This window comes from Denticeps clupeoides, chromosome 18, assembly GCF_900700375.1.
Source record: "Denticeps clupeoides chromosome 18, fDenClu1.1, whole genome shotgun sequence".
Taxonomy (NCBI): domain Eukaryota; kingdom Metazoa; phylum Chordata; class Actinopteri; order Clupeiformes; family Denticipitidae; genus Denticeps; species Denticeps clupeoides.
The window spans coordinates 12,436,524-12,457,175 of NC_041724.1; the positions used below are offsets into that span (position 1 = coordinate 12,436,524).

Genomic DNA, 20,652 nt, shown 5'->3' on the forward strand with positions numbered 1-20,652 from the left:
GGACTTTTTATTTTAAAAGGAGTTTTGCTTGCTGCAACGAGAACCATTTTGTGGATGAACAAGGTGAGTTGTTTTCTCTATTCAAATTAGAAACTGCTGGAACATTTGTAGTTTGAAACATGCATGTAATTATGAGGTCATCTTAAGGGAACAGTGAGCATTTGATACTTGCAGCAATGTGTTTTTAGAGTAGCTCTCTACTTATCTACATACAGTTTTGTAGAATTCAAATTATTTCAATGTAGGTTTGAAAAAGTAAACACCCACTTTCAACATATGCCAGTTTTTTTTTTTGCACTACTAGTTTTGTTTAAAGCCACTTTAATATGCTTTGGAAATGCAAGTACTATCTGCGAGAAGAGCACAGTTTTTTAAACGTTACAGGCTAAAATATGGAACTTATGCAAGAAGGAACTAAGCCCTTTCCTTGCTTGCATCAGGAATCATGTTTGTTCTTAGACGAGAGGAGGTTGTAAAGGATGAACCTGACATCAACCAGATGATCCAACGCTGGCCAGTGCTTTTTTGACTGAAAACCAGGTTTGTGGATGTGTCGTTTAATGTATTTTTTTTCTTATTTGTTTTACATATATGATGTTCAGAGAGGTTTATTTGTGTTATAAATAACTCTGCCTGAATATCAAAACTGAGCATATTTAATATTTTTCAGGTTTACCTGGAGTTTAACAGGATTGTTGGTAGAAATTTTAAAGAAGAGTTCTTTGGTGTTCTTGATGGGTTGTGTCCAATTTTGATGGAAATTTCAAGAGGAAGACAGGTCGGATAGAAAAGCAATTAGCTGACCTGCTACAACACAACGGTGGGTTGATATTTCTCTTTTCTTCTCATAATGATATTGATGGTTAGTTCAATACATAAACTGTTCTCTTGTGGTATTTCTCTATATGGACAAATAAACTGATATAAGATTTATTTCCTTTGTTCTACATTCAAGTGTGTTTTATACCACTTTGCAGAGCACAGAGCCAACAGCCATTAGATGCCTTGTCCTGAGAGGACTTCCAATAATTCTTGGAGATCTATGTTCTTCAAGAGCAGTTCAGTGAGTAAACCCTTTCTCCATTTGTACCATTCAAATATCAAATTGTGTAATATACCACCTACTGTCACAACATGAAAGACGCCTATATATAAACATACAAAATAGATTGTTTACAGTGCCTAACATAAAATCACATTGAATTACAAAATCTATAATATTAGATAATTCTATACAGTTGATTGTAGACAAATTGCTGTTAACCTGCATATTCTCTTTTTGTCATGTTTCTTGCACTATGTAGAGTCTATGGAGACTCCATGGACATCCCTGTGGGAATCCTCTATTATGAGGACAACAGTTCAGCAAGCCCAGCATTGCCATAACTCAACCCCTCAAGACTGGGCATCAACCGAGAGGGCAAGGGAAGCACTCACCAACCTACCTCAAGCAATGTGCTTCTTGTTTGGCTTAACCTACGCACTTCACCTGCAGCACCCAAAGCGCTTGAAAACACGTTTACCTTCATTCAGCAGGCAATGTGAAATTAAGGTAGAAGTGAGCTACCTCCAAAGGTTCAGAAGCTGAAGAATGAGCTAGCAGGGTAAGACCCAATTATGCTTATAGCACAGCTCTTCATGCCTGATTGTTGTACAATTACTTTGCAGTGATTAGAGCAAATAGACTTGCAGTTGTTCATTTTGTATCTGATTCTTCTTGTGCTTGATGTGTCTAGTATTGTATTATTATTTTTTTTTTACAGAGTGCACATTTTAGGAAAGTTGCAAGTTTATTTTGACCAAATCTGATCCTTACTGCATAGATGTTCTTAATGCCTGCTTTGTTGTGTGTTTCTTACAGATGACTCTTATATCTTAGTTTATGCATGATAAGAAAACTTTTTTTCATTACATTTACATGTCAAATTGTGTTTTTCTAAAGTTAATTTGGCTTCAATCTGACTTTATTCCAGAAACACTGTGACTACAGTTTGATACATTTTCATAAAAATTGTCTTAATGTTGAGGTGGAGATGGAAAAAAAAAGTTCATATGGACACATTTTTTACATGTTTTGTCATTAATAAAATTCCATTATTGAAATATGTATTGCTGTATAATTGTTTTTATTTTAGTAATTTTAATCACAAGTTTCTATATTAAATTTCTGACCCATTTTGGGTTCCATTCAACCCAGCAGCGTAGTCATTTTTAACTAATAGTTGGGTTAATAATCACAACCCAGCATGCTGGGTTAAACGTGTAACCCAACTTGTTGGGTCAAAATAACCCAGCGTTGGGTTGGTCCCTTTTTGACCCAGCGCTGGGTTACCAAAATAACCCAAATTGGGTTGTTTTTAACCCAGCAGTTTTTAGAGTGTAACTAAATGTGGAAAAAGTGATGCACTGTGAAAACTTTCCAGATGCACTGTATATATGTCTGAATGTTATGACATAAAATTTTCAATACATTCCATTATTTCTAATCTCAGCTCTTAATTTATTATCCATATAAAAGCCTGAATTTATAAAAAAGTATTTCATTTAATGGGACATTTTTTTTTTTGGAATAGTTATTTAATTATTATTTAATTATTAATTATTATCTTCAGAGCATTATGCGTCATTAACATTCTGCAAGGATGGATACAGGGATCATTTCCAATTTCCAGTGTTCCATTTTAATGGATCATGTGTGTCTGCATTAGTAAAGTATTTTAGTTCAATTTCACCTTTGGTCTTCGTCTGATTCGTCTGATATTGTAGAGAAGGAATCTTTCCCGCTCATGTAGATTCCTTCTCTACAATATCAGACGAATCCGCCCTTATCTGTCAACACAGGCCAACCAGATACTGGTTCAGTCCTTAGTAATCTCAAGACTGGAAGACTGGTCTACCACTATGCACCATCCGACCTCTACAACAAAATGCAGCAGCACGACTGATCTTCAACCTTCCCAAATTCTCCCACACCACCCCTCTGCTACGCTCCCTCCACTGGCTCCCAGTAGCTGCACGCATCAGGTTCAAAATACTGATGCTGGCCTACAAAGCCAAACATGGAGCAGCACCATCCTACCTCACAGCCCTTATTACACCTCGCACTGCACCTCGTATACTCCGAGCCTCCAGTACTGCTCGCCTGGTCCCTCCATCTCTGAAGGTGAAAGGAAGACGCTCATCTAGACTCTTCTCTGTCTTGGACCCTCGGTGGTGGAATGAACTTCCCCTCGAGGTCAGAACAGCTCAGTCACTGAGCACCTTCAAACGACAGCTCAAGACCTTCCTCTTTAAAGAATATTTAGATTAACTTGTAACCTTCTTATTGTCTGACGTATGTATAGAAACTACAACAAGAGTGAATAAAAAGATTGTATTCATAGTTGAGGGTCCTAATGAACCAGAACTGACACTTCATTGATTGTAACTTGAAAGCATGTTGTAAGTCGCTCTGGATAAGGGCGTCTGCTTTAAATGTAAATGGTCAAGTTGTCATATCTTCATATACTCCCGAGATTGGTTATTTTAAAAGAAATGTATCAATTCAACATTTGTGGTTTATGTTAAAAAAAAATACAAAATATATTTTATTAAAATTGATTTTATTGTGTTTCTAAAAGCTACAGTTGCAATAAAAATACAAAATCAGACTTTAATATAATTCTGAAAAGCTCATTTTGAAATACATGTTATTGCTGCCCTACTGTAGGTATCACAAACAAGTCCTAGTGAATTACACATTTGGAATTTAGAGTTTCTAACTTGGCGTAGTTGACATTACTTTTCAGGAGTATTAACCATGTTATGCAGAAGAGGTTTTGACATTGTTTATGGCATAAGGGCTGGAGTCCCCACGTGGCCAGATGTCTCCATCAGGAACTTCTTTCTCTGTATCCTGCTGTCGTTCCACCATCTCCACTGTCATAATCATTTCTGGGCCAAACATGTCTGCAACCCGGTATGCATTTGGAAGTCGATGAAAAGAAGTGTCCGAGATGATGTCACTGTCATCGTCAAAGTCGCTGGCGAGACGTTTCCGTCTCGCCGCCTTTAGTTCGTCGCTGAGCTCAGAGAACAGGTCCTTGGCATCGCGTACCAGTGTGGACTTCAAACCGAACAAGCAGAGCAAGAAGACCAAGCCTGCACAGATCCCAGAAACGAAGTACAGGGCCACAGTTTCCGGGAGGCCTGTGGAGAAAGAAACACGTATCAGATACGCAGGCGTACAAAATGTAGGTAAAATCGGAAAAGCCGATGGGGAATGAGGTGAAAGGACGTATAACCGCTGCAGCCTGACCACTGTTTAGCCTGGATGGAAGCTACACAAACACGTACCCTGGATTTGGACAAAGATTTCCAGAGAGTTGGTGAAAATGTTTTGAGGTCTGAACACGCCAGGGCCCGTGTACCAGCCGCCTGCAGGTAAAAGTGCACCTCATGTGACTGCGTGCCTGTGTTCTTATCACCTCCACCTTAGTTAAAAGCAATCAAATGTAATTTGCAATTTGCAGTTTGCAACCAAGAGGGTGCTGAGGAATGGTTTCAAATGCTTTAACGTGCATGTCCACTAAAAGCCATTAGCTGCCTTCATAACGCTGTCATTGTGTGAGCGACAAATAGGCATTTTGTGCATCTTACCATGTGTATAGTCACTAATTAAGAATGGGTCAGTATTCCCAAGCCCAGCATCCTCCAGGAGATATCTGGGAACTGAGAAGAAGCAAACGTTCATTTTTACATTTATTTACTGGTAAATTAGGGATATGCATGAAAAGTTGTATAGGATGCCATGACGCATGCGCTCTCTATAAAATCCACCTTTTTTTTGTTTGCATTCTTTGTTACCAGAATTTATGTGTGTCCTCAAAAAACATGCACGTGAATATGCTCGATTTGTGTCTGAAAATCGCCACCCATTGTCTTCGGTTGTGTTTCGACTCTTCTGCTCATTTCTCATGCAAACTTTGACCTTATGCTGCTCGATTTCATATCTGTTCTCGTTCCTGTTCACTCACCACATGTGTAGGACACTCGCAGATGCATCCTGGTCCCAGGGAAGCAGGGGTCTCCAAAGCTGAGCACATCTGCCAGCAAGGAACAGTTGGTCCTGCCATGGCACCGACGTGACACCCTCCTCAGGGCAGTGGGGGACAGACACTCTGGAATGCCATCACATTCTGGAATCAAATACTTGGAAATGCTGTACACACAAATACAGTGCTGTGTAAAAGTCACTACAAATCTGTGCAATTTTCTCATTTTGTTGACATAAAAATGTGAAACAAAATTTCTTAATTCTTTGTTCAATTTTATATCAGTCAAACAAAATAAAACTGAAAAAACTAAAGACGCAAACGTTTGAGTCTCTCCAAATCGGGTATCTTTTGCAGTGATGGCAGTGGTGGCCTAGCGGTTAAGGAAGTGGCCCTGTAATCAGTAGGTTGCTGGTTCGATTCCTGATCCGCCATGTGCCACTGAGGTGCCACTGAGCAAAGCACCATCCCCACTCACTGCTCCCCGGGCGCTTGTCATGGCTGCCCACTGCTCACTCAGGGTGATGGGTTAAATGCAGAGGACAAATTTCACTGTGTGCATCGTGTGCTGTGCTGCTGTGTATTACATGTGACAATCACTTCACTTTATTTCACACTCTTGGCTTCTCGCGACCACCTTAAGTTGGACAATGGGGACGGTTTTCCAACAGTCCTGAAGGTTTGTACTGAACACTTTCTTATCATTATCTCACATTAATGAGCATCTCATGAAGCGACCTTTGATGATGTTGATGAATAGTGAACAAAGCCGCCATGAAGGTAAAAAGAGGCGACTCGGAAAAAACTGATTCATCAAACATACTTCAATGAATATGATTCTTGCATCGGATTATTTCGAAATGGCTCCATCGCAGTCTCCATAACCACCACAGAGTAGGTGTGTCCAAATCTTTGACTGGTGGTGTATGCATAGCAAAACACACAAAAGACCTCCACAGCTCCGTTGCTCCGCTGTTTTCTGTACTAGTGCAGCGTTTTACTTCTAGAAGGACATTCGTATGTTTACAGAGGTGTGAGAGACAAAGACTTTAATTGCAGGTAATGATGTTTCATTAATATCCTTTTCAGTGCGTGTTGTAGCCCCACTAGATGGCATCACCGACGTGCCGCAGCCACTGACCCATATCAGTCTTGACATCGATTTCCTGTGGACATTCGTGACTCCAGTGAATCTGGTGGCCAAACATGGCAGAATAGATGGCCAGAACTGTGTCGTTCCTGCACGACAGACGCATTCTTTCGTTCTCACACACCATTTTGGTCCGATGGTGCTCTTCCATACCAAAAAAAAAAACACAACACAGAATTAATGACGCTGATCAGCCGTTCAACTGGAACCAAGACACAATAAGAACGTTCTTGTCAATGAAAAGAAATCTATGATGATGATAACTAAAAAAAAAAAAAAATTATTTCCTGTACCACAAAAATGTTTTAAGGCCAGACCTCACTTCAGCTGAGCAAACGTGGACGGCTGCTCAAACATTGACTATACAAAGTGTTTGAGCAGAAATTCAACTGCAAACCTAACTAAAGACACTCCCAGCAGTAACTGGGTGTGCCAGAGGTCAACCCACTAATGTCAACTGAAAATGTGCATTTCTTTATATCAGGAAAAGGCCCGTATTTATTGAATCATGTTGATGGTGTCCCAGTGAAATAAAGTTTAAAATGTATTTTAATCTATTTCACTGGCCATGTGGATAAAATGATTTTTGCTTTCAAATAATAATGTATAATAACATTCTAACTAACCTGGACGGCACTTGTAGGACACAATGACATATTTGGTGGTTTCTGGACAGGGGTCTTGACCAAATACGGCACTGATGACTGGGAGCTGACAAGTTCTCCGATCCTGGCATTCTGATATTACTTTCTGCAAATACACACGTAGAGAAGTAAGTCAACGATTTATTAAGCACTGCATTTGTGACACAGTCTGAGAACAATAGCTTGGCGTACGATGTAGTTGCTACTGCTGACGTACAAACAGGGTTACATCACGATACACTGAAGTTTCGGGGCAGGGCCATGATTAGTATCATTAATAGCTTCAGACTCTATGAATAAGTGTAAGTCATTTTAATTCATGTCAGTTGCAAGTTGCATAATGTTTTACATGCGTTGACACAATTGTTGTCTGTTCATGCGTATTTGTACCTGAATGGCTGTGGAGGACATGCATTCGGTGTTCTCGTCCCCTGTCATGTTCAGGTTTGTGGACGGGCACAGGTACTGGCTTGGTATTCGGCGGCCGTAGAAGACGGAGAGGATGGAGACGGTGGTTTTGGATGGGCACTTGACGGTTAGGGTGTCTCCATTGCATGCATGTGCTGTGTGGTTCCTTAATACTTTGTACAAGTAGACTTGAATATATGAAGAAATAATAATAATGTAAGAAACACATTACTGCAGTCATGCATTAAATTAAATTCACCACGAAGAACTGTATTCCTCACTCTGGGCTTTAAAATGAAATAAAGTTGGGGAATAAAGAAATGCTGACATCAGGCCAAACTCTAATCTTATCTACTCTCAAGGGAGGAGCTCTTGTGTTAACTTTATGACTATGGCTCATATGTCCTACTAAAGCTATACTACATATATATTTAGATGTTGGCCCCTTTAATTGAGTACTGCTGTCTTTATTCCAGTATTCAAATTGAAATGTCCCAACTTGTTGCCTGTTACAGCTTCAGCCTGTTAGTGTTGCATTTTTCCCAGGTTACTTATTACATTACATTGTCCCTTCTGTCACGTTAAAACCTAGAGAGGGAATTGGGGAGCATGTTCAGAGAGCAAAGGCCAGTTTGGGTCCGTACAGCAGGAGTAGCTTTATCTGGGTGTGTTTTCTAACATTATGTGATGGTACTGAAGGTCTGTGGGTGAAGAGGGACTGAGAGGACAACAAGTGGAGAATAATGGGTGTAAATTGAGAATTTCTGAACCATAGGCAACTGAAGAGCAAATCTCAGACAGTGACCAATCAGAATGCCGAATGTCACGAAATAAATACCTTTATAACCAGAAAGGGCTAATTACTTTGTTCTGTTTGCTTGTGTTTGTACCAGCATGTAACGTAAGACAGGATGAGTGAATAAAGAAGATCTCCAGGGAGCTGGGGGTGCCCCATTCTTGTTTGCTCGTTCTCTATTCTCTATTGAACACTGTAGCCAAGCTTCACCGTTTCTGGCTATTAAATCATTGTTCTGTTGAACAGAAATGGGCATCTGTCCATCTGTAAACAGGTGTTGGTGGCTAATGGTGAGGGTTCGGGCCCAGTGTGGCATCTGCACCATCTTCTCCAGTCTGACCAACTGACAGGAGCTCCAGAGGGACAGTACCAGGCACACACACACACGCACACAATGCGCTATTCTTAGTTTACTATCTCATCTAGGTCAGACACACAATACACATACAGGGTGTCAGTGGACTCCCTCTGAATAAATTTTACTTTTAGGTGCATAGGTGCATCATAGCTTCATATATAGTGTTTTTTTTTTATGCTTTTGTTGTTTGCATACACGTGTTTATATTATTTCATAGTTTCATAGTGGAATACAGTACAATTAAAGAAAGCCACAATGTGTTTACTGTATAGAATTTATAATTCGTAAACACATGTTCATGTTTTTGCTTTTTTTAAGGATATGGAATATGAGACTGTTCGGATACATTTTCCCTGCTTACGGCAGCTAAAATCCAGAAAGAGACCTTCCTGTCTTTGGAGCGTTTGGGGTTAAAAGTGGTCACTCTGATTTCCTTCCGAAACGATGAGCTGGAAAGTGTGAGAAGGGCCAAACAAACACACTCAACCCCCGAAACCCTGAAACTTGTCTTTCAATGTGATGCTACACAGATGTCGGGGACAGGATGTAAGATAAATGATAAAAAAAATCAAATAAATAACTCACACCCAAAACGCTCCTCACAGAAGGGCCACATGGCCGACAGGCATCTTTCGCAGACATTTATCCTCCTTCGAAAGACCAGCAAAACAAACAGTGAAAACACGCGACACTCACCGGTGAAATCTGGCGCTGCCTGTGCACGGTGCGTGGTCATGGCCAGGAGGAGGAGGAGGAAGAGGAAGGACGCAGGGCACAAAAAGGTGCCAAAGCTCCGTGGAGGAAGCATGGTCCCATAGCCACAGAGATGCTCTGGTGAGGTGTTCACGCTTGCAGGGGGCAGCTGCCTGTCCGCTGAACACTGGCCATTAACAACGGGCCGGGGGACGGTGTCAATGGAACCATTGTACATGGCTGGGAACAGCACCACGGCACACAAACACCAGCTCCATCGCCAAGGAATACCACACAGTGAAATTGTGCTTTGTGAGTTGGTGAATTTGCAGTCTTTAAGGACAAAAGTAAAGCCACGCCGTCGCTGCAGAGTAACGCACCACAGGAATCAGGGGTTTGAAAGGTGACGACAGCGCCGGCGATAAACCTGCTCCTCCGTTCACAGTTCGGAGCACTGCACATGAAGATAAAAGGGATTTCCAGGGCGAGTTGCAGTGGCGGTGCCTTCCCTCTGGGCCAGGCCATGTCCGGTAGATAAATACCCAGAGAGTGAATACATTTTCCAGTTATAGTTTTGCATTCCTTCCTCTCAGAACCTTTATCGAATCTTTCTGAAACACTTTTTAAAACAGCACCTCCCTTGGATTCTTGAAATTGCAATTTTGTTGCCACGGTAACCAAATGAGTCAATGACAAAACGAGCAAATAAGGCCGGTGCGTTGTAGTATCATGACTCCACTTTTACTCATGGTGAGGCAACCCTTATCAGTGAAAGTTGATTGGCCGGATTAAGGGCATTTTCTTTTCACGAATGTGAGTAAGGACACCCCCCCCCCCATCAGTAGGAGGCTTCAGTCAGGAGACCAACTCCCCCATGTGAACAGAGTGATTTCATGGAATGTTCTGGATGCCTGCAAAACATCTGACCCTGTAGGAGGGATTAAGTAAACACGCACTCACTGGCCACTTTATTAGAAAAAATATTGTTTATTCCTAACATCTGATAGATTGATAGTAATTTCACTACAGCATAGACACTAAAGGGGTACCTGCATGGTAGTCCTAGGTTTTCCACAACACCTATCCAAATGCAAAAAAAAGTATTACTAATAAAGATGGCAAAAATGTGTGAGTTGACAAAGGCTGGGCTACATTCCCTAAAGCTTCGTTGCCCAAGCGCGCATAACATCCAGATGTGCATAACACCTTAGATCCCTTTCTCTGGCAGCAGTAAGGCTGCTTGCCTTTATTGCCAGTAGTGCAGAAACTATACAGAGTATTTCATGTGAAGTATTAACCTGATGCATAGCGCCATGAACAACGAGCAACAATGTTTTTGTACAGACCCATACAGAAGACACCCCCTAAACACAAACCCTTTTTCAACATAAAACGCATAAGCTTGTCACGACTACGGACTTACGGGGGAAGGAAGCGCAGAGGTCTGACATGCTGGGAAGGGGGTTTTATTAACAAATAAACAATAAAGAAATACAAATAAACAATGGCGCGGTGGCCGAAAACGATTTAACTTAAATACAGACAAACTAAAACTAACCCGTAGGCGTGTGGCGATTGCCAGAACTCAAATTACGAACAGTGTTACCAACTATAAGTTCACGAAAATGCCAGCGACCCCGAACGGGCGGAAACTTCCGGCATTTATGGGGCGTCCGGATTGCATTCCGGTGTGGAGCCCAGCTGCAGGCAATCCTGACAGAGCCCCCCCTCCAAGGGCTACGTCCTCGGAGCCCCAACAGTACCATCAGTGGAGGCGGCGGGGCGGACGGCGGCAACCACAGGGCTCCTGCCCTGCTGTATCCTCCCCTTGGAGGACCCGGTCCCTCGGGCTGGCTCCCCGGCGTGGTCAGGCGTGGCGGCCCCGGTCCCTCGGCCTGGCTCCCCGGCGTGGTCCCGCTTGGCGGCCCCGGACCCTCGGCCTGGCTCCCCGGCGTGGTCCCGTTTGGCGGCCCCGGACCCTCGGCCTGGCTCCCCGGCGTGGTCCCGCTTGGCGGCCCCGGACCCTCGGCCTGGCTCCCAGGCGTGGTCCCGCTTGGCGGCCCCGGACCCTCGGCCTGGCTCCCCGGCGTGGTCCCGCTTGGCGGCCCCGGACCCTCGGCCTGGCTCCCCGGCGTGGTCCCGCATGGCGGCCCCGGACCCTCGGCCTGGCTCCCCGGCGTGGTCCCGCATGGCGGCCCCGGACCCTCGGCCTGGCTCCCCGGCGTGGTCCCGCATGGCGGCCCCGGACCCTCGGCCTGGCTCCCCGGCGTGGTCCCGCATGACGGCCCCGGACTCCCGTACCTGCACACAATAATCAGGGCCGATCCATCTGGGTACGTGTGGGCCCTGTCTCCACATGTCCCCTCTGACACATCTTGTGTCACCCCCTGCACCGCGCAGGGAGATTGTCCCAGAGCCTCCGGCGACTGTTCCAGGCACCCCAGGCTGGTGCCTTCTGGGACTATGCAGCCCCTCTCGCTGCCCGGCCCTGGTGCCAAGGGGGGGGCATTGCCAGACCATCCAGCTAGCCCCTTCTGCGTCCGTTGGGACAAGCAGGCCCTCTTCCTGCCTGTCCCAGCTGGGTCCTCATGCCTACCCGGGGGCTCTATGGCGCTCCACCCCTCTGGAGGCAGACGCAGGCCCATGCCTGGCCCGCCCTCCTCACTGGCTACCGGAGGACCCAGCTCCATCGCTTCCCCACCTCCCCTCCCCTCAGGAGGAGTCCCCAACCCGAACTGCACCCCCCCCAAAAAATTCTTTGGGGGAGCACCCCCCCCGGCTGGACTTAGGGGTACCTTGGGGCTCGTCCACCTCGCCTTGGACCGGTGCAGTCAGGTTGGGAACTCCCTCCCTGGGGTTCGGCTCTGCTGCTGGGTCACCATCTGGTGGACACAAAGAGGGGAAGTGGGGGCGACATACGGACACATATGCCACACAGACACACACAGACAGAGACAGACAGAAGAGAGGGTCGTCTGGCTCCCTCTCTGGGCTCTCCGGGACCTCCTCAGGGGGCACAGCCAGGATCTCGGGAGGAGCGACCTTCTCGTCGCCCACCAGTGCTGGGTCTTCTTGCCCCGGATCCTGACTGGCACTGGATGTGGTGGAGGGGCAGAGTTCGATCCCTGGCTCAGGCCGATCAAACTCCGCCCTCAGTCTCTGTTGGAAGTCCCGAAAACTCCTGTCTGTCTCTCCCTGCTGCCAGAGGGTTGTGCTCCAGCCCCATGCTGATCCAGTCAGACACGTGAGGATGGTAGTGATCTCGTCTGTGTCTGCTGCCCCACTGAAGGGTCCCGGGACAATTGGGCTGTCCCACACGGGGCTGGGCACGTCGCTGGAGATGGTGGTAGGTGTGTGGTGTGGAGGGGGGTGGACGTCTTCTCCAGCAGGTGTGGGCGCTGGTGCTGCGCTGCCATTTCGCTGGGGAACGTCCGGGCAGAGGGAAAGCGGGTCGGCGACTGGAGCAGGAATGGAGGATTCCCTGCGAGGCAGTCCCGGCAGCGCAGTTGCTGGCTGGCGACCTCCCGTCGCCCTCTTCCACCAGCTTTCCTCACACTGCTGGGAGGGACGTGGGTCTCCACGGACCTCGTGACGATCCTGGATGGGCGCAATGGGCGGAGCCATCCCGGCACCGACTGCCCAAACGGCGTCATCCTGGTCGTCGTCCGTGTCAACCTCGTACCCCCGGAAGTCACATGGGTCATCACGGACGCCGCGATGATCTCGGACGCGCACGCTGGGCGGAGCCATCCAGGCACCGACCGCCCACCGAAAATCCACGTCATCATCGCTTTCGTCATCTGTGTCCTCCCACCGGTGACTCCGAGGGTCGCCCACCCTGCGGACATCCTGGACCCATGGCGCGATAAGCTCCCATGGGCAGTACTCTGGCCATTCGGGCTGGAGGCTGCCCACCTCCTCGCTGGAGGAACGCCGCCGTTGTTGCCGCTTCTCACCCCCCTGGAAGTGACGTGGGTCCCCACGGACCTTGCGACGATCGCAGACTGGCGCGATGGGCGGAGCCCAACTCTCGTCTCCCGTGCTCTCGTCGTCGTCCGTGTCGTCCCAGTCCACGGGGAGCCTTGCCAGCAGAGCGCAGAGTTCTTGGCTCGACATGGCGAAGATCGTGGGGGTCGCATCTTCTGCGCTCGCTGCCCACGTAACTTCCTCGCTGCTGCCGACGCCAACGTCCTCGCTCCGCCCACTCACCCGCCAACGTTGTCGCTTCCGGGTTTCGCGGAGTTTCCCGGGGGTGACGTCATCACGCGGCGCCGCGTACCACGGCTTCTCGGGGAGAAAACGCTCCACCAGAACGGGCGGCGCGTCTCTCCCCTGCCGTCCGCGTTCGCCGCGCCGCGCTGCGTCCTTCGCGGCGTTTCTTCTCCTCTGCTTTCCACCTCTGCGCTTTTGGGGGGGTCGCTGGCATTCTGTCACGACTACGGACTTACGGGGGAAGGAAGCGCAGAGGTCTGACATGCTGGGAAGGGGTTTTATTAACAAATAAACAATAAAGAAATACAAATAAACAATGGCGCGGTGGCCGAAAACGATTTAACTTAAATACAGACAAACTAAAACTAACCCGTAGGCGTGTGGCGATTGCCAGAACTCAAATTACGAACAGTGTTACCAACTATAAGTTCACGAAAATGCCAGCGACCCCGAACGGGCGGAAACTTCCGGCATTTATGGGGCGTCCGGATTGCATTCCGGTGTGGAGCCCAGCTGCAGGCAATCCTGACAAAGCTAAAATAACAAATGAACAGAACTGAAGGTGCACAAAAGAAAATGAATGTAAAATGTTAAATGTTTTGTTGCATCATTAAAGCCATTTATCAATCAATAAAGAAGCTCCAACTAATTCTTCCATATGGACACATCCGGGGAAAATAAGAAAATTACTGTTTGCAGTATATGATCTTAATCTTTTCTCTAATCTCTTATCATATTTAGAAGGTTTATAGGGCTGAGAGTGTTGGCAGAATTCTTTGCAGTTATCCTCATTTAACAGACAAATTCATGAATTTGAGGGAAATATTCCTCCATAAAAGATGAGAAGTTACCCAATTTTCTGTGGTAAAGGCCTGGCTGTCTTAAAAAGCTCTTACGCAATTCCCTCTCCGGCTTTGAAAGCAAACTCTGTCCTGCTTGGCTTCCTGTTCTGGAGTGAGTGTTGTTCACTAATTTCCAGGATTTGTGAGGAGTTTCCATTTCAAGCATGTTTTGTTGCTCCCGCCTCCCCCATTAGTTGCGGAAAATCCCAGCAGCCCCTACAAAGCGACTTGTGAGTAGTGTTTCATAGCGGATCAATAGCTGTCTCCGTTTCTGCTTTCTTACATTCTACTTTTCACAAAAAAAAAAAAACTGCCTACGCTGAACTGTTAAGAATAAAGAACTATTTACATTATATTTATTTCGTCCTGTCTGAGCCTCTTTCCCACACTGTATCAGATCTAAATGTCCTTTAATTTTAACAATATGATTAATTATAATTAACTGTGAATGTGATGAATTGTAATTTATGAACTGCAAAATGTGTGAGTTAACTATTTTACTATATATTTTTTAATAAAAAGGTGCGTATTGTTCACTTGTTTTATACTTTTTCTGTGCTGCAGTGTAGATCTGTGCTTTCTGCTGTGAAGGGTTAATAATTCAGAGACTTCTATCTCACGTGCTGCCCTAAACTCCCCTGAAATTATGTGCCCATCCCCTTCCCCACAAACAGATGCAAAATGAAGAAAAAGACCAAAAAGAAGAAATGAAACTACCCTTTTCTTAAGGGACACTTGATGTGTTCATATAATGACTAACAGCATCATTTTATCTAGCACATTCCTGAGACTATGCAAGTTTACTGTCACGTATGCATGCTTAAATATTTGAAGTAGATATAAATATGAATTTCTTCACAGACTTTTTAAAGACATTATTCCATCTGGGGTGTTGTGAAAGTATTAAAGTGTAATATTTAAAGAGGAAATTTGTCTCTAAATGTAATTAATTTCCTTGGGTGTGTAGATAATAGGACATCTGTGGTGAAGTATCCCTTCATATTCAAAGACAGCCACGGTCACGTTGGAATTTTTATTAACAATGAGACAGAGATTGGATACATCACATGTGGTTACCTCATTGTGTCAGTAGTAATTGTTCAGACACAAATTCCACCCCGACGCCCACCCAAACTTCACCACCTTTTCCATGTATGAGGGTCGCTGATGACTGTATGGGCTGAGAACTTGCTGAATCTGGCCTGGTCTTAAGAACGTTGCCCTTTCAAGGCGGGTTGGAGCCTAAAAAGTTTTACTTGTCAGCTTTGCTTATGCTGAGAGAGCAAAGGTGTTAATTATAATCTGTGCTTTCATTTCCAAAAGGTAAAAAAAAAAAAAAAACATCAGCGGCATGGGAAGGTTTTTTTTTTTTAACATTGCCCCCAGATTAAACCAGGCAGGAAAGGAGGCGCATTGTGACTCAGCATAGTGGCGACTTGTGTGTGTGGGGCACAAGCTTGCTGGAACCGTTGGGCGACACCCTGCTTTTTCTGGCCCTATACAGACGAATGAATGAACAAATGTGAGTCATGCTCACGTCTAAGAGGTTTTTTCTTCTTCTAAACCACATCCAGGGACGTGAAACTGTGGCTATTTTGAGCGCTCCCTCTGAATCTGGCACACTGTTTATATGAGCGAGCACCACCACGCCCAGGCAGCGGCCCCTCCCTCTTCTGGGACTTTTAAAAAGTGTGCTCAGAAAGTGATAGCCTCAAGCAACACTCAGACAGACAGCCAACTTGACCCGGGGGGAAGACATCTTCCTTTTTTTCTTGCTGTTATTTCTCAGGTTTTTTTGCTTGGATCTCGTTTTGGATCAATCTTGCGAGAAGCCAGCAGTTTCAGTTTTTTCTGTGTGTGTTCTCGCCGTTCTGTGGCGTGAATTGGCTTGTGGGGGACACTTTCTCTCTGACCAGAAAGGGACTTTCTAACACACGCTCAACCACTATGGACAGCGGGGTACTGAGACAGAGCTCCAACAAAGAGCCCAGCGTTGAGCTCTTCATCAAGGTCAGTTTCTCGTTCAGAACTAGAGATCTGTGCATAAAAGCCACCTTTTATGTCTGTGGAAAGGAACGCTGAGAAGTCTTCTGGTCCCATTCAAAAAAATGCCATTATTCCTTACAAAACTGAAAGACATTAAATCTAATTTGCTTGTGTAATAAATTGGAATTAAGTACTCTGTGAATCTAAAGTTCTGCTCCTCGTGTGGGGTGTCACCGTGGTTACGTAAATCCCTAGAGGTTGGCGGTGTGTATTGATGATGTGTGTGTGTGCGTGACATAGCTTTTATCAACAAGGTCGCGCAGCAGACAGCACTGCCTGCCTTATCTCCGCCAGAAGAGCGCGACACCAGGACAACCCCTGGCCCCAGGGTCTGTCCAGACACACCCACCCACCCACACACACACACTCACTCAGGCACCATATTCCACTGCACCCGGCAGCCAGATCACATCGGACACACAGTGTTTGAGGTACAGCGACAACAATACATCTTTTGATCCGGCCTGAGCTGCGAACGTGGCGAACGTTCACCACCCTCAAATGAAACAGAGCTGTGGTCTGCGGTGGCAGCCGGCCCCCTTACAGCGCCCGTCCCACCCGCGGAAGCCTGGGAGTCTGTTTGTGCTGCTATTATCAAAACACAATGTCATGTGGAAGAGGTGTGTGCGCGCGGAGGAGTAACCGGGTTGTTAATATCCGCTATCTCTCTCATAAAGACAATGCCTGTGTTTCCTCTGCTTGAGGCAGAACCCTAAAATATCCGAGAGAACCACACCCCCTCTGTAGTCACCCCTCTATAAATCACTCATGTGTCTGGAGACAGACCCTTTTTTCATTGATGGTCGCGTCTACGTTTGTGTGTAGATAAATTACAGTGAGTTTTTTTTTATTTCAGGCTGGTCAAGATGGGGAGAACGTGGGGAACTGCCCCTTCTGCCAGAGTCTCTTCATGGTGTTGTGGCTAAAAGGAGTCAAGTTCACTGTAACCACTGTTGACATGAAGAAGTAAGTGCTTCCTCTTGAAATGCAACAAAAAAACACATTTATAACACATAATGAGTATAATAAATCCGTATTTAGAGAGTAATGTCTTTTGGATTAAAAGTAATTTTTTGAAAAAAATTACAGTATTAGTGGAATTAGGATACTATACACTTAATGGTGCTGACCCTGTTTGATTAACAGGGAGGGTCTAACAAAAGCATACCTCTGAATGAATAAGCCTGAGCAAACAGACTTCTAATCTTCTGTGGGACAAATTGTTCTTGGCCATTTCCTATTAAGTAAACAATGTTCATTTTATGAACAGAATATTTCATAAAAAATACTACGGCATCCACCCTAAAAGCAGCTAGCTGCTCTCACGTCTGTGTGACTAAGAGCCATTGTCAGGAATTTGGAAAAGATTTATCAGCACCGGCTGCATTGCTGTGTGATTCCTCTCCAAATGACGCTTCAGCTTGCGGCACAGAATTCACGTTTTTTTCCGTTCCTCTTTCTGTTTGCCCCTCCCTGCCTGTGTCCTGTAGGAAGCCAGAGGAGCTAAAAGACCTGGCTCCGGGAACCAATCCCCCTTTCCTCCTGTACAATGGGGTCTTAAAGACGGACTTCATCAAGATCGAAGAGTTCCTGGAGCAGATGCTGGCCCCTCCCATGTGAGTATACAATATGCTGATAATTCAGTTGGATGGAAGACTGTAATGTGGAAATTCACTACTCTACCGTTCGCTCACTCCCTAGGTACCCACACCTGAGCCCCCTCAACAAGGAGTCGTTTGATGTCGGGGCTGACATTTTTGCCAAATTCTCCGCTTATATCAAGAACAATCCATCCAACAACTGTAAGTAACACAAGGCATATCACCAAAGTCCTGGGAAAAGAGTCAGTCAAGATACATAAGACAGCAGGTTAGGTTTTATCCAGGCTAGAGAATAGTCAGGTACCAGAGGGCGGTAGTGTGATCTTATCAGTCTCTGAGTGTCCCGAGATCTACTACACAGCATTATCGTTTTACCCGTTACAAGTTTACGAGAATATATTGTTTTTTCCACTGAGCCGATTCATGGTACGAATTCATTCTGAACTCACTCTCCCTGCGTACGTGGCGTCATCCATTCGGCAGCATTCGCCTGCTCCTGTTCTCCCTACACGGTGTCACTGCTCATTGACTTTCTCCAGCCAACCCAGCATGTCTGTGCATGCGATTTCCTGCAGAACCCCTGATATTAACCCATGGATCAGAGTCTAGGGTGTCCAAAATCACAGTCGTGCGACTTATGATTAACTTATAAAATCACGTTTATTTACATTGTGGTTTCGTTTTGATAGAACACATGTTCTAAGTATCATTCTGGAACAGACCCCATGAGAGTACACCAAACCAATGTCACTAATCCATGCTGGACAGGGTTCTAGGATGGTCGCGCCATTTGTTTTACACCATTTGCAGGGTAGTTCAGTTAGATCCAAAAGTTTACTCTGGAGAGCTGGGATTTAATCAGTCAGCAGTATGCCAGTTTTGCCCATGGTGAAATGAAGGAATGCAGCGGTTGTGAATCGCAGTCATGTTGGCAGCCATGGTGATGGATGTAGATCCAAACGTCATTCAGTAGGCAGGCATCAGTGACTTGAAATGGATGGGTAGTCAGTGAATAGACATCTAGATAACTTACATTTCTTAAGGCATTTATCAGAGCAAATTACAATCAGTAGTACCGGGATAGTCCCCTGGATCCACTCAGGGTTAGGTGTGACTTTGTGGTATTCTGGTTCATAGGAGAGTGTGTTACCCACTAGGCTACTACCTCCCCTGTTCTGTTCCTGTGTAGGTGAGGAGTGGAATGCAAGTATTTAGATTGCAAGTTTAAAGCACTGTACTGATACATTTGACCTTTTTTGACCCTGTAGTTCATGAGAAGAATCTGCTAAGAGAGTTTAAGAGGCTGGATATCTACCTGAACACCCCTCTTCCAGAGGAGATTGACCACAACTCCAGAGAAAACATCACAGTCTCCAAAAGGAAGTTCCTGGATGGTAACCGCCTCACTCTGGCTGACTGTAATCTGCTGCCCAAACTGCATGTTATCAAGGTAAAATGACTAGAGATCGGCATGGCTTCATACACATATGTATGATGAATTATACGTTTAAACTTGGATATTTGGGGATCGGACCCAGCACATGGGCTGAACCTTGGCATAGTGGCTCCTTCCACCCTCAGTGCACAGGAAGTCCTTAAAAGACAGATGAGAGGGCGTGGGGTGGTAGTAGTTTAGTGGGTAACGTCTATGAACTAGAAGACCTCAAAGTCACAGGTTCAAACCTACTATTGTCTGCATGTGCAAGACACTTAAACCTGAGTGTCTCCATGGGGACTGACTGTAAATGGCTCTGGATAAAGGTGTCTGCTAAATGCTGTAAATGTAAATGACCATCATGTAACAAGAAGAAGCTCCAGTTTGTGGTTTATACATTTTGAAGATAAATCCATAAATATCTTAATGAAATTTTTTGACATTTTTGTCAGGTTGCAGCCAAAAAATACCGTGACTTTGAAATCCCGGCTGAGTTCACTGGTGTCTGGCGTTACCTGAAGAATGCAAATGAGAGGGAAGAGTTCAGCCAAACCTGCCCAGCAGATGTTGAGATTGAGAAGGCCTACTTAAGTGTGGTTGGCAAGAGGAAATGAACACCTATACCATCTACTACCAAAGACAATTTTCTTTCTAGATTCATACAGCAATGAAAACATGCTCAACTACTGTATAACAACACTTTATTCTAAAATAACATAGTAAGTATTCCAGCGTTCCAGTATGACAGTTTTTTGGTGGGATTAACAGGAAAAAATAAAGTTTAACCATTACTATATAACTATATAGAAATGATTAATAATCATTTGAAAATTGTCCCAAATAACTTGGATATAAACTTCATTAGTTTGTCAATATTGTAAATATATATTTTTACCTATTTTTGTTACCAAAACATGCTCACATTTTTTTACATAGTGTATTTGTGTAACTGATTGCGGGTCGGATATGATAATAGTACAGTTTAATTTCTCCTTCAAAATGTAATAATTTTTTTTATGTAAGTTACAAACACTTTTTTTGCTTATATTTGCACAATAATGGGTATACTGTTGTACTGTTTGACTTTCATGAAGGAAGAGACCCAAAATGTATCCATTCAAAATCAAAATAAAAATGATCATTTGCCCACAGTGTGGGTTGTGTGTGCATACACTGTATTGGTGAATGAGGAGAAATCCATATTATATTTTATTTTTAATATGTAATTCCATAAGCATAAGTTATTATGCAAATGAGTGTTATTTATTTATTGCACAAAGACATTTTAACACAGTGGTGGTCTACCATCGGTACGGTTTTATCTTTTTTGATCGTTTCCTTGTTTTCCAAGTGCTTTCAATCTGGTTAAAAAATATACTTCATTCATCACACTTTCCTTAAAACAAGGTACAAAAAGTGGACACGTTGCCACAG

At 44.9% G+C, this 20,652-nt stretch overlaps 2 protein-coding genes across 3 annotated transcripts; one reads left to right on the forward strand and one right to left on the reverse strand.

Annotated features, from left to right (window-relative positions):
* Positions 1-3,676: 3,676 nt before the first annotated feature.
* On the reverse strand, positions 3,677-14,241 carry LOC114768424 (protein eva-1 homolog C). 2 transcript variants are annotated; one of them, XM_028960689.1, is made up of 9 exons: positions 14,146-14,241; positions 9,086-9,593; positions 7,218-7,423; positions 6,810-6,933; positions 6,175-6,327; positions 5,016-5,159; positions 4,639-4,710; positions 4,336-4,416; positions 3,677-4,188 (listed from the first exon to the last, which is right to left on the reverse strand). In XM_028960689.1, the coding sequence occupies exons 2-9, from the start codon at positions 9,318-9,320 to the stop codon at positions 3,803-3,805; spliced, it is 1,401 nt and encodes a 466-aa protein (XP_028816522.1). In that variant the 5' UTR covers positions 9,321-9,593; positions 14,146-14,241; the 3' UTR covers positions 3,677-3,802. The 2 variants fall into 2 exon arrangements, with proteins under 2 accessions (XP_028816522.1, XP_028816523.1); XM_028960690.1 differs by lacking the exon at positions 4,336-4,416.
* A 1,581-nt stretch (positions 14,242-15,822) lies between these two features.
* Positions 15,823-20,387, forward strand: clic2 (chloride intracellular channel 2). Its single transcript, XM_028960691.1, has 6 exons — positions 15,823-16,146; positions 17,039-17,148; positions 17,673-17,798; positions 17,884-17,984; positions 19,052-19,233; positions 19,671-20,387. Exons 1-6 carry the CDS (start codon positions 16,084-16,086, stop codon positions 19,830-19,832), a joined length of 744 nt encoding a protein of 247 aa, XP_028816524.1. The 5' UTR covers positions 15,823-16,083; the 3' UTR covers positions 19,833-20,387.
* Positions 20,388-20,652: the final 265 nt, after the last annotated feature.

Excerpts from the sequence above, each read along its gene's own strand:
- LOC114768424 (XM_028960689.1), bottom strand. The coding sequence starts at position 9,320 with ATGTACAATGGTTCCATTGACACCGTCCCCCGGCCCGTTGTTAATGGC. Across the intron at positions 4,711-5,015 it reads GCGAGTGTCCTACACATGTG|TTCCCAGATATCTCCTGGAG; the intron begins GTGAGTGAACAG and ends GCTTCTTCTCAG. Across the intron at positions 4,189-4,335 it reads AATCTTTGTCCAAATCCAGG|GCCTCCCGGAAACTGTGGCC; the intron begins GTACGTGTTTGT and ends CTTTCTCCACAG.
- clic2 (XM_028960691.1), top strand. The coding sequence starts at position 16,084 with ATGGACAGCGGGGTACTGAGACAGAGCTCCAACAAAGAGCCCAGCGTT. Across the intron at positions 17,799-17,883 it reads CAGATGCTGGCCCCTCCCAT|GTACCCACACCTGAGCCCCC; the intron begins GTGAGTATACAA and ends CTCACTCCCTAG. Across the intron at positions 17,985-19,051 it reads GAACAATCCATCCAACAACT|TTCATGAGAAGAATCTGCTA; the intron begins GTAAGTAACACA and ends TTGACCCTGTAG.